The sequence below is a fragment of the Protomyctophum parallelum genome (assembly GCF_964188405.1).
Source record: "Protomyctophum parallelum genome assembly, chromosome: 19".
Taxonomy (NCBI): Eukaryota; Metazoa; Chordata; class Actinopteri; order Myctophiformes; family Myctophidae; genus Protomyctophum; species Protomyctophum parallelum.
Window position 1 is genome coordinate 21,867,793 of NC_139717.1, and position 13,934 is coordinate 21,881,726.

At 44.1% G+C, this 13,934-nt stretch overlaps 1 protein-coding gene across 1 annotated transcript in view; it reads right to left on the reverse strand.

The window, feature by feature from the left end:
- Positions 1–271: 271 nt before the first annotated feature.
- Positions 272–13,934, reverse strand: part of LOC310876853 (myelin transcription factor 1-like protein) — a gene marked incomplete at both ends in the record, with an annotated part of 95,145 nt that continues 81,482 nt past the window's right edge. Inside the window, 5 exons of the mRNA XM_083790505.1 lie at positions 272–412; positions 5,728–5,871; positions 7,958–8,061; positions 8,670–8,761; positions 11,327–11,551. Of these exons, the coding sequence (XP_083646631.1) occupies positions 272–412; positions 5,728–5,871; positions 7,958–8,061; positions 8,670–8,761; positions 11,327–11,551 (706 nt within the window). The remainder of the gene's footprint in view (positions 413–5,727; positions 5,872–7,957; positions 8,062–8,669; positions 8,762–11,326; positions 11,552–13,934) is intronic.

Genomic DNA, 13,934 nt, shown 5'->3' on the forward strand with positions numbered 1-13,934 from the left:
GCCCATCATTAATTTCATTAGCTGCAGCTGTGTTGCTTAGCCTGCCATTGTTTTTTACCTGCTGGGGTGGGAAAGAAACCAACAAACTATAAAATCAACCTATAGGGTATCACTCCCTTTCAAGCATATGGCATCCCCTATTTAAAATAGCGAACTTTCAGATGCCATTTCCACCGCTTAACACCGTCGTGCGACAAAGTATAAAAAAAGAGGGCTTACGTTGGTTAATGCAAATGTGATTGATTTGTTTTGTTTTTTTTCTTTGCATCATCTACACCTGGATGCCCTGAACCGCCTGCTTGATGTTCTCCAGCAGAGCCTTGTTCTCCGGGCTCTGGTAGTGGTCCTGGTGGGTGTACATGTCCGTCAACGTGCTCACGTACGAGTCAAAGTTCTGCTCATTCATTGGTTCCTGGGGAGGAGGAGGGGAGGGGGAAAATCAAAGTTTTGCTCATTCATTGGTTCCTGAGGAGGGGGGGGGGAGGGGGGGAATCAAAGTTCTGCTCATTCATTGGTTCCTGAGGAGGAGGGGGGAGGGGGAAATCAAAGTTCTGCTCATTCATTGGTTCCTGAGGAGGAGGAGGGGGGGGGGGGGAGAAGTTCATGGCCACCAATTAGACCAGTGGTTTTCAAGCCTTTTCATAACAACACGGATCATTTTGTATTCGGCATTTGAGACAAGGAACCACCGTTTGATGACATTTAGCCAAAAACAAACGAATATTTTGTTATCGTTGGATAAGATTTTGTCTACAATTCCAATGCGGCGTTAATGCGGCACCATATGAGATAACAGGCAAATGCTGATCAAATTCTTTCAACATTCTCTAATTGTGTATAGAATGATTTAACCCATTCTGACCTGAGATCAGATTCTAAAAATGTCTGTTTGAAAATGACAGTTTTCTGAAAAAGCTATGTTTCTGTCAGTCGTTCTTCGATTTTTCTAAAATAGCAGACCTACAAGTTCATAGCGCGCCACTCAAACTTGTAGATGCACGCTCTCAAGAGTTAAAGATCTATTAAGGGTCCATTTGGTTACCAACTCTCCATCGTTTAGCTTGATGGGGACCACCTGGAAACTGGTGGTCCCCGGGACCACTGGCTGAAACCCCCTGAATTAGACCAGGGGTTCTCAACCTGGGGGTCGCGGCCCCTCGGGGGTGTCCCAAAATTATTTTTGGGGGTCTCCAATAAAATTTCTAAGATTATTTTTAACCCATTTAGGCCTGACTTAAAATAAATAAAAAAAGTCTTCTAAATCCTGACAGTATGCCTACAGTATGTTTCTATATTAGTGGTGCTCAATATTTCATGTCAAGGACTCAAACATTATTATGTAATTGGCCACCGACCCCCATCTGAAAATATGTTATTCCAGGAACCTCTCAGAAGCAAAGATTTAAGTTAAAAACGTTCACTCTGAAAGAATATATATTCAAAGATGTGTGCCGCATTTTAAATAGCAGACCTGCAAGCTCGTAGCTCGGAGCTTGTAGATCTGCTATTTTTCATTAGCTAAAGTAGAACACAAAGGTTTGTAAAAGAGAGGAGGGGCGAAGGAAGGACACAGACAGTAAACAGACATAGGTCATAATGGGGTGAATGGATTAGCCAATGGAGACAGAGGCAGAGCATGGATGGACCAATAGGACACAGGCTTTCAAAGTGAGGGGCCAATTGGAAAGGAGAAGGAACAATTCAATAAAAATACTATATGAATAAAACAAAAAATAAATAGCATGATGTGTTGTGATCTTGTACATTAGCTTTTCTTCTTAAAAAAAATAAGGAGCTATCCGTGGTATTTGGTAGACCTTTTCCATCCATACGTGAACGTGGCTCTCATATGATTTGCTGATTGAATTTAAATTTCATTTGAGATTTTGAATTATTCTTCTCCAATTACACTATTGTGTTTCATGAATGGTCACTCTTATGTTTGGTGTCTGCTGAACAATACACATTATTGATTTCAATGTTTGCATCATATTCTTTTTTCATCTTGTGAGGTTCCGCCGCTATATTCATTTCAATGGTGTGACATGGATAGAATAATCATTAATAATAGTTTAGAATAGTAATTTAATGTAAAAAGTAAAGTAAGCCTAGTATCAGCTCCCAGAACATTCCGCACAACTTGCCGCACCCAAGCCGTGCTGTACTCATACGCTGAGTTGGCGGTTGGCCGGGATCGAACCCATGACCTTGTGGTCCCAAAGGCCAGAGCTCTACCGACTGAGCTACCCAGATATTTAACGTGTACAAGTTGTGATGCAGTGACAGCATATAGTGGCAGGAGGGGAAGGAGGTGGGGAGGGGGGGGGGGTGCAGAAAAGAAGGGTAATTGAGATAAAGGACAGAAGGGATAATAATAAAGGATTGAGGCTTGGTTCTTACTCTGTGGGTCATCTGTACACCGCGGCAGATATATGCTTTACAGGGGGCGCGTTTCTGAGCCGGGGGTCTCTATACAGAGAGAGAGGGGTGTACAGAGGATCTATTAGTCTGATATACTATACACACACACACTGACACAAGAGTCTAGTGTTAGTGCGTGCGTGCGTGCGTGTGCGTGTGCGTGTGTGTGTGTGGCAGACTAATTATACATTCTCTCCAGTGGTCTATAGTCACTAGACCACTGGGCCCTTTTTGAACCTATAGCCCAGTGTTTCCCAACCTGTGTGTCGCGGAGCTTTGGTGCTCCGTTTGATGTGTCCAAGTGCTCCGCGTAATTGATTCTCGTAGTCCCGACCCAAACACGTAAATTAAACGTGACGTTGTTGTGATTAAACATAATGTGCCACGAAAAATAGCTGTCCAAAATAGCTGTCCATAGATGTCCAAACATGATCGCCTCGTTCGGCCAACAAAATATATCTCCCTCCCTCCACAGAAGCGCAGTGATTTATTCTTCGTCGTATACACGTGTTATGCTTGCATGCTGAAAATGGCTGATCTACAAGCTCGCAACGCGTTGCGGGCGCAACGCGTTGTGAGCTTGTCGATCAGCTATTTTCAGCATGTGAAAATAAGCAGGCTGTGAGAACTGAGACCCTGCACAATAAAAGCATGCAGCTTTCACAAGTTGGCCCATAATAAAGACAAGGAAAAGGATTAGGTGGCATTTCACATTGCATATGAGCAATTTTTTGAAACTGAGGCACTGTCTCTGTCCTTTTCATTCTCGTTATTTGATGAGTGCTGTCATGTGTGTTTTCATTTTATTATATTACTTTTACGTATTTATTTACTTTTACTATAATATATATAGGTGTTCTCCGAGATTTTTAGGCTATGAAAAGTGTTCCCTGGGACAAAAAAGGTTGGGAAACACTGCTATAGCCACTCGCCCTACACACTTCCACTTGGTTTCAGCATTGATATATAAATAATAGAGACGGCACCGGGATTCCCCTCCCATCCAGTGCCGTCTCTATTGTTCATATATATATATCTATCTATGCTCAAAACAAGTGGAAGTGTGTGTAGGGCGAGTGGCGAGGAGCTATAGTTTCAAAAAGGGGGCTGGAGAATCTATTAGGTCTGTTACACACACACCCACACACACATAAGGCCTCATTCACACATAAAGAACATAGGTTCTGCATGTGCTCTGCCTGTGTTTGATGGCCGCCTCAATGCTTTTCCAAATGGGAGTCACATGGTTTGAGCAAACGGGGGGACCAGAACACAGCCATCAAACACAAATGTTTGGTCAAACCATGTGACTCCCATTGGCAAAGCGTCGAGGTGGCCATTAAACACAGGCAGAGCACAGAACACATGTTCTTTATGTGTGAATGAGGCCTAACACTACTAGATCACACTAGAGCTTTGTTTTGTCTCTTCAATGGGGCTAGATTGGGCCTGTGCGCTACCATGCAGGTGACAGGGCTGTTCTCACAGGCCGGGGTCACCAACATGTCCATACAAGACTTGTCTTTGTCTGTGGGCATTTTTGTATTTTTTTTACCATAGCATTGTTGGGTTTTTATTTTGATTATGAGACCTCGACAGTGGTTCTCAAATGTTTTATTTTCAAGGACCCCCATTAACCCTGAGATTGTACACATGGAAGCAAATGGACCCATATAGTAGCCCCGGAAACCCAGACATTTTTATTTCCAGGGAGAGAAAAAAAAAGTCTGGGTCCGAGTCCACTTCAATTCGGCATAGAGTAGCGCTCACTCTCTGCTGATTTCTGATCGTCTGCACCTTTGTTAAATTGACGCACACACGCACACACACACACACACACACACACACACACACACACACACACACACACACACACACACACACACACTCCTCTCTCTCCGTCACTCTAATTAATTAGTCTCATGTCGTGCAGCTGTGTCTAGATTCTCCCGGCGGATCTTGCCGGGGGCTGCCTATGCCATAGAAAGTATAGGTGGACCCCAGGCTAGACCCATAGGGACCCGTAGGGTCCATTTGGTTCCATTTGTACACACTCAGAGTTACAGACCTGAAATGGTTAATTTGGACCACCTTCAAAGGAACCTCGAAGGTCCCTCGACCCACTTTGAGCACACATTAATTAATGGAAAGTTGTTCTCAACTGGATATTTGTAACTTATCAATGTATTGGCTAATAAATCAATGATTTATTATCCAATTTAGGCCCAGCTGTCTTCTCTCTATACAACGGAACCATATGGACACAGTCACACATGTAGCAGCAGCATGTTTGTCAAACTGAAAAAAAGCCAAAGCAGTTGGTTGAGGTGTTGAGGTGCATGGTTCGTGGTCAATGTGTGTGAGGTGTCGAAACACACACACACGCACGCACGCACACACACGCACTCACACGCACGCACGCACGCACACACACACACACACACACACACACACACACACACACACACACACACACACACACACACACACACACACACACACACACACACACACACACACACACACACACACACACACACACACACACACACACACACACACAGCCAACGGAGGAAACAAACAGATGAGCGTTACATTTATTACATTTACTACAATTCACTTAAAACACGTCGCACTGCGATGCATTTTGAGCTTGTATAGATCATCAATTTTTTTTATTTGAAATCCTGATTTTTGTTTTGCTATTTTTGAATTGGAATCCTGAAAAGTATTTTTTTTTATTTAATTTCAAATGCCTTTAATTATAGTCATGTTAACTTTATGAACTAAATTGGACATTGGACATAAAAAAAGATAATATAACTACTCATTAAGCTACTAATTTTTAATGAAGTAATTAAAGCGGGTCATGTTTGACAATTAACCTGAGGGCCACATTAACCCATTTAGACCTGAGGACGATTTTACAAATGTCTTCTAAATCCTGACAGTTTTCGGAAAAACCTACATTTCTATGTCAGTTGTGCTCAAACTATTTCATGTCAAGGACCCCCAAGTATTTGGCCTCCGTCTCCTATCTCAAAATATGTTGTTCCAGGGACCTTCCCAGAAGCAAAGATTTGAGTTAAAACGTTCGCTCGGAAAATAATATACAAATACATTCAAAGATTTGCGCTACATTTTCACTTTTTTTTTCAAAAATAGCAGACCTACCAGCTCGTAGCGTACTAGCGCTACGAGCTTGTAGAATATGCTATTTTTCAATAGCTAAACTATAACATAATGCCTAAAGCACCAAAAGTGAAGGTGGGGGGGGGGGGCATGTGTGTATGCCGTATACCGTACCATGTGCGGGAGCTGGATGCTGGCCAGACTGTTGATGAGCGTCTGGCTCAGGTTGGCGAGCTCGTGGAGCAGAGAGTCGTTCTGCTGCTCCATGGCCTTGTTCTCCTCCTCGATGGACTTCAGGCTGCTCTCCATGGTGGTGATCTGACGCAACGCACACACACACACACACACACACACACACACACACACACACACACACACACACACACACACACACACACACACACACACACACACACACACACACACACACACACACACACACACACACACACACACACACACACACACACACACACAAACAGGAGGACACGGACATAGACAGACAGACAGACAGACAGTCAGTGGTTCCCAAACTGTTTCACTGTCAAGGACCCCCAAATTGACAATAATTAGCCCCGCTGACCCCCACATTTGAAAAAGATATGCCAGGCGACTGAGTGGTTTCTCAACCCGTTTAATTTCAAGGGCCCCCCTGTTTGACATGCATATTAGTCTACGGACCCCCATTTAATCCATTTTGTGCAGGGAACCCTTTTTGGTGTTTTAAGAATGATGTTATACTTTAGCTATTTAAAAATAGCAGATCTACAAGCGCATAGCGTGCCACCGAGTGGCACGCTACGAGCTTGTAGGTCTGATATTTTTGAAACATCGTGAAAATGTGGCGCAAATCCTGACAGGATTTAGAAGACATTTTATAAATTTCGACGTCAGGCCTAAATGGGTTAATGGCATTTCTATCTCCCGGACCCCCAATTTATATTGTAAAATCAATGTTAATTTAACTCTGAGAGTGTACAAATTGGTTTTTTTTGTGGATTGTTCCCATTGCATCATTTTTCCCACGAAAACAAAGAGATCAAGACAGGGAAAATAAAAAGAAGAAAGTTTGAGCGCTTTTACAAAAAAGGGTTTCTCCTGCATGCGTGCTCGATAATTACAAGCTTTTGCTACAAAACTGTACAAAACTGAACTAAACCTCAACCACTAGTAGCCATTGGTGTTGTTTTTCCCTCATTCCTCTGTGTGTTGCGCTGTGTGATGACGTTGAAAACGGGACTCGGCGCTGATTGGTTGTTCGTTAGACCCACCCCCACCACCGTTTCTCATTGGATAATACATTTTTGTACCGAAGAAATGATAGGTTCACAGCACAACACCAGACCAAGAGACGCAGTCCACTCAGAGAGTGGGCGGGGTCTTTGGGCTGGATCCAGGCTAACTAAATTATGTGTAAAAACTGGTTTCTTTCAAACTTGGCTTGAAAAATAAAGTATAGGAAAAGTTGAGAGACAGATCGACAGTATAGGAGTGATAGACGGTAGATAAGCTGAGAGAGAGAGAGAGAGAGAGAGAGAGAGATAGCGTATAGGAGAGACAGTTGAGACGGAGACAGCGTAGGAGAGACCAGAGGCATCTAAATTGAGTTACGATATTGAGGGGGCAGAAACCGAGCGCTGTTCATGGAGCCTGGAGAGGGTCAAGTAGGAGTTTGAAATACATTGTTTTCGACGAGGGCGGCACAAATACTTTTAGGCATGTGTGCAACATGACAACTGTTTTAAAGTATTGTGCAGTGACAGCTAAAGTCTCTGTAATGTTTATGTTGTACGATTACTACAAAACAATCTAAAATAAAGGGATCTAAGATCATTAAAGCTGGGCTGTTGCCCTGAGTCCAATGCATTTCTGCCTTCTTCCGGTCCAGGACTTTACCAATATTTATTACAGAATGACAGAATAACACGTGATATTTGACTTGGCGTTCGACTCTGCTGGATTTTCTCCCTGCTCGGCACGATTAAGCACCAACATAAAACATTAGGAGCAGGGAGATAGATATACAATAAAACCCCCATGGGGAGCATAAATAACAGAGACCACCGGTGGTGCTGGGGTGGTGGTGGTGGGAGAAAACATCACATACAACCAGGAACCATGTGCAGAGGAAGGCAGGAAGAGCATGCAGTCTAGTGAGCCCAGTTGGTCAGCTGACTACCGCATCGATGAATGACGTGTGGGACTTGCACACACTTAACGCCCACATAGTAATGCAGCATGTATAGTATGAGCCTTTGAGCATGGCATGAACCCCCTCGAGTATGACTGCCTGAACTAACTCCGCAGGCTACGTCTCATAATAGAGCCGCCATTGGACTGAAGCCCCATGAAGTGAACGGAGTTTGCGTGACTGTCTTACTCTATGGCTCTGGGAGAGACTTACTTGAGTCCTAAGCTTGATCATGTCCGATTCCACTTGATTGTTCGACTCGTTTAAATCTTTGATTTCTTCATCCAGCTGTTTGATTTCCTCGTCGTTTTCTATGCCTGGAAGGAGAGTTTCATTGAACAGTGCATGAGCCACTGAGTGTCATTTTATACTGTGAGAGGAACAGATTGGAACACGTCCGTCCATTGAGATCAGTGTTGTTGATTTTGTCGACTAAAGCTAAGACGAAATGGAAACTAAATTAAAACTAAGCTATGACGACTAAAACTAAGACTAAATATGTTGACAATTTCGTCAACAAATTAAAACTAGACTAAAATGTTAGGAAGGGACTAGTGGACAAGAGATCCAGTATAAGTCATTTTACAATTAGTTGCATGTTGAAAATAGCAGATCTACAAGCCCACAACGCGTCACAGCGCGACGCGCTGTGGGCTTGTACATCTGCTGTTTTCAGCAAGTGAAAAGGTCATTATGACGGCATCAAGGCCTGCCAAAATAAATCAACTGTAGATTTAGTCGACTAAAATCGTATGATATTCAGCCGACTAAAACCAGCCTAACACTAAGACATTCCAGGTGACTAAAATGTGACTAAAACTAAAAAAAGAAAGAAAAACTATTCAAGAGACTAATGACTGGAACTAAAATCAAAATTTGCTGCCAAAAAAACAACACTGATTATTTGAGATGAAGGTAATATCACCTCTACTGGCGCGCTGTTTGATTGTCAACATCTCCACTCCTGTCATCCTGGACTTCTTCATAGCAGACGTGGCTCGAGGGCAGCCGGACAGACTGGAACATAATGAACAATAACACTCTCAGTGGCGCGCACAGACATCCGTGACCAATAGAGCGTCGCAGTCCCGCCCCCCCCCCCGAGAGACCCGGAAAAGAAATCCCGTTCATTTTCCTCATAGACTTTTCAGAAAGTATTTATTTAAAGACGTTTACGCCGCTGGACAAAGCCAACTCTTGTCGTGACAAATCATGACAACAAACACAATTTTTTCAGGCTGAACAAATAATTAGAAAGAAGAAGAAAACACGTATTTTTTGGTTTTTCTTCTTAATTATTTGTTTGGTCCAAAATATTGACGCTTATAAGGACTTTAAATAAATACGTTTTGAAATGTCTATGGGAAGAATGCATTGGAAACTATTTCCTGGGCCTGGCGTCGTCATGAAAGGGGGCAGGAATGCGACTCTCTATTGTGGCAGGGACAGTGGATTTTTTCACAACTTGTAACTTATCAATGAACACCGTGTATTGGCTGGATCAATGATTTATTATCCAATTTAGCCCAGCTGTCTTCTCTCTACACAACGGAACCATATGGACACAGTCACACATGTAGCAGCAGCATGTTTGTCAAACTGAAAAAAGCCAAAGCAGTTGGTTGAGGCGTTGAGGTGCATGGTTCGTGGTCAATGTTACGTGAAAGCAAGGAATCATAGCTTCAAATTGACATATTGGTTGTTCAGTTTGACCCACCAGTTTTGGAGATATGGCTTATAGAGTTAATGTCTTGCAGAAAACAGCAGGTTGAGAAAACAGGCTTGAAAGGTTCACTTCTGTGGACTCTAACATTACACCTAGCTACGTTAGCATTTATTTCATATTTACACTTATTACTTATTTCAGACATGCTCTAGTATGTGAAGAGTCTGCCTATTAAAACAGTTTCCGTGCCGGGAATGGATTACTCCAGGTTACTGTCGCTGCCAACCCCGCTATACCCGCCATTTGTTTTATGTGATTAATCCGCTGTATTGTAATAAATAAAAATAAAATCCGTCTTCGTCGCGGAGATAGAGATTAGATGGTTTCGTTTTGATGACGAAACCGGAAATCGTCACATGCTGTGGGCTGCTAGGGCTTCTGGGAAATTGAGGCCAATGGAAATGCATGGAGTGCAACGCCTCATTGAGACGAGTCTTGTGTGCGTCTTCCGGGTGCACCAAGATGGTGGATGATACGCTCGGATCATAACAAACCACGGGAGCTTTTTTTTGCTGGATTTTCGCGGATTAAAAGGCCAAATAATTCAGCGTATGCTCTAAAGGTAATACAATAATCTCGGCAGTGAAGGGGGGTTGATTGAAATGCGGGTTAAGCGTGTAAAACAGTCAAACTGTTAACTCATTTTTGATGTAAAATAAACACATCCCTTGTTTCTCCTCTCTTGAACAGTTAGTCTTGCCGCCATGACTGTCTCTATATATAAAAAAGAGTCACATTTATTTTTGTATAATATTATTATTGTTATTATGCTTTAACTGTGTTGTCTTCTATGTATGTGGGTGTGTATGTGGGGAGGGAGGAGGGCTGTGGATGGGTGTTCTGTGTATTTTGTGAAAAATTGAAGAGGGGCAGGTGCTCAAGAGAAAAAAGGGCACCTTGTGCAGCACCTGGAACCGGCCCGTTGCCTTAATAGTGTGAGATTTATAGATTTTGGGGCATAAATAATATGGATTGATCAAAGTCACCATGATCCACATACTGTGTGTACAGTACAAAGAAGGGCACATTGCTGTACAGAGGGAAAAGGGCAGGTGCTCTAGCACCACCTAGTGTATCTGTGCACACCACTGGACACTCTCGTTGTGTGTTTTATTGGGCTTCCATCATAATACCATACCATGGTGCTCAGTGTATAGCTTTAGAGGCTGTGTTCAAAGCAATGTCCATACGTTCATAATACTGAAAAGATATTATATAGATATTATAGTTCCCTACACGTTTGTACACCCCAGGGGGGGGGGGGGGGGCCCACACGGCGAGCCGCCCCGCGTCCAAAACGGTTGAGAAATGACAGAGTTACCGTGTGGGGGGTCCCTTTACCATACACCCTCTACTGTACTGTACTGTCTGTATACTGTACCGGCACACCCAAAATCACCACGTATACAATTCATATGTGCGTACGTGTGTTTGTGTGACGTGTTAGCCGGTGAAAAATGCTGTTTTCATGCTCAGGCGCACCCTCCCAGCCACCCAGCCACCCACCCACCCACCCAGCCACCCAGCCACCCAGCCACCCACCCACCCACCCAGCCACCCAGCCACCCACCCACCCACCCAGCCACCCAGCCACCCACCCACCGATTCCGGCGAGCCGCCCCGGGTCCGAAACGGTTGAGAAATGACACTGTACTGTACTGTACTGTACTGTACTGTACTGTACTGTACTGTACTGTACGGTCACTGTACTGTACTGGCACACCCGGAATCACCATAATATAGTTAACGGTATGTACAGTTAATATGTGCAGACGCACCCACCCAGCCACCCACACACACATAGCTCCGTAAGGGAGTGGTCGCAGCACTCAAAAAGACTAACAACACACACACACCTCCTGTGGGTGAGGAAGCTGCCACTGACGTGCCCCGAGCCGTCGCAGCCGGGCGTGGGGCAGCTCATGCCGTCCGTCTTGCCGCTCTTCCACGCCAGGGCGGGCGAGCCGTTCACGTAGCCGTCCTTCTGCCTCTTGGCCGCCAGGGGGCAGCCCGACGCGCTGCGGTGGGACGCGTACTTCCCCGTCACGTGGCCCTGGCCGTCGCAGCCCGGCACGGGACACCTGGAAGAGGAAAGGAAAGAGGAGGTTTGGAAGACAAGTCATATAGAAAAAAACAATAGCGTTTTAAGTTAACCCATTTAGACCTATAAGTTCGATTCTACAAAATGTCTTCTAAATCATGACCGTTTTCTCAATAACCTGTGTTTCTATGTCAGTGGTTCTCAAACAATTTCATGTCAAGGATCCCAGACATTATATGTAATTGGCCGCTGAAAATGGACCCCTCCCCCAGAAGCAAAGATTTGAGTTAAAAACATTCCCTCTGAAAGAATACTATATATGTTCATAGATTTGCGGCACATTTTCACGATTTTTCACAAAATAGCAGATCTACAAGCTCGTAGACCTTGTAGATCTGCTATTTTTCAATAGCTAAAGTATAACATAATATCTTAAAACACCAAAAGGGATGGATAATTAACTCATTTGCCACCAACAGCGCCATCTGGTGGTGGCTCAGAGCACGCAATCCAGTCATTTAATATATGCGAAGCATCTTATTCTGAAAGCCGTTTCACTCGGAAACCGAAATCCGCTGTGTAACATTTCCCGCGATTGTCGTGTAAACAACCTAAAACATACTTTTTGAGTGGTGCAACCACTCCAAGGAACAGCAATGTCCGTATGTCCCAACCTATGTCCCAACCTATGTGAACATGTCCCGATGTTTAGAGTACCAATAGGCGTTGCTGTTGCACCACTCGCTTCAGACTGGTCTGATCTTTGTAATTGAGGATCATATATCATTTAGGTAAATGAGCTGCAAATCCAAGCTTGCTTTGACACCAAAAAGAAGAATCCGAGATATTACGATTGTAAAAACTGCATTCCCAGACAGCATAAGCCAGCAGCATTTTCATTTCCTTTTTTTTATTTATTTAAATACTTTTCTCGGACCGCTACCGGAGTGTTATGAGCGCGTACAGGACACATTTGTAAACTGTAATCAATTTATATTAAAACAGGTGTGTGAAAAGGTGCAATTGGCACAGAGGGCGCTTGAACAGGAGGCATCATGGAGCCCAATGAGCTCATCATATCAGTATCGGCCGATGTTTTGGCCTCGGTATCGAACCAAAAATATATCGGTTTAGTTGATATTTAGTCGATGGTAAATGACGCTCACGCGCGGCTGCAACTTGTAGTGTCGGCAAAGCGATTCAGTTTTTTTGCCGACGCTGCAAGTTGGCAAGAGCGTCATTTCCCATCCACCAGCTGTTTCACAAACAGGAAGAGACGCCTGCTCTATACCCATTCACTGTATCCACACTTAGGTGTCCAGGCGCGGCCAATTTCCGCTCGTGGCAGGCGTCTCTTCCTGTTTTTTTAGACAGCTGGTGGATGGAAATTATAAGCTCCACCCACGCGGCAGAATGCCGCGTCGGCAAGATTCCCGGAGAAGCTTGCCCACCTGCGGCAGATGGAAGCTGCGCGCAAGCTTCATTTTCCATCCACCAGCTGTCTAAACACCACGAAGAGACGCCTGCTCTGAGCGGAAAAATGCCATGCCCAAGTGTGGTTACACTGATTCAGACGCGACATACCATGCTTACACGGGTTGTGCAGTCGACGCGCTGTGATTGGCCAGTCGCTGTGATTGACAGCCTAAACGTAACCCTATTGTCACGATCCGCTCCTCGGACCGTGAACTTTGACTGTCCTTATTTAGAGTTTGGACTATAATATGTATTTCTGTCATGTATATGTATTTGCTCTTGTATTCCTGTCTGTTTCTCGTTGGTTTTGGTTTTCTGTTACTCTGTTGTTGCCTTAGTTTTGTGTATCTTATTTTGTAGTATTGTTCCTAGTGTTTCCTGTCTTCCTTGTTACTGTTAGTTACCTTGTCTATCCTACCGTGTTACTTGTCAGTGTTTCCACCTGTGTCCTTTTAGTCCCCTAGCCTATCCTGTGTTTGATTGTATTTTGAGTTCACCTGTGTCCTGTTACCCCTGTCTATTTAAGCCCTTTGTTTGCAGAGTGTCCTTGTTGGTCCATAGACCTCTGTCAAGTGAGTGTACATGTTTTTGCTGTGCTGTTATTTTGCCCTATCTTGGTTTATTGAAATAAACACTTTGAAGATAGTCTGCTTTGCATCCTGTTGCCTGCTTTTGGGTCCACCCGTAATGCATTCCTGACAGTATGGACCAACCCGTTTGGACCCAGCGGGCAAGTTTAGTTTTTTGAGTATTTTCACCATGCAGGTTTGGAGCAAGCCTATGAAGCAGTCTGACATGGAAGACTACCCTGTACCTGCCCCAGAGGAGATTGACAACATGGGAATGGATCCAGTTGCTTATTCTGTTGAAGATGAACTTTATGAAGCAACTTACTCCATACTGTGCTACCAGGGTGAGTGGAGAAGGGCCGCCAGTCAAGAAAGCAG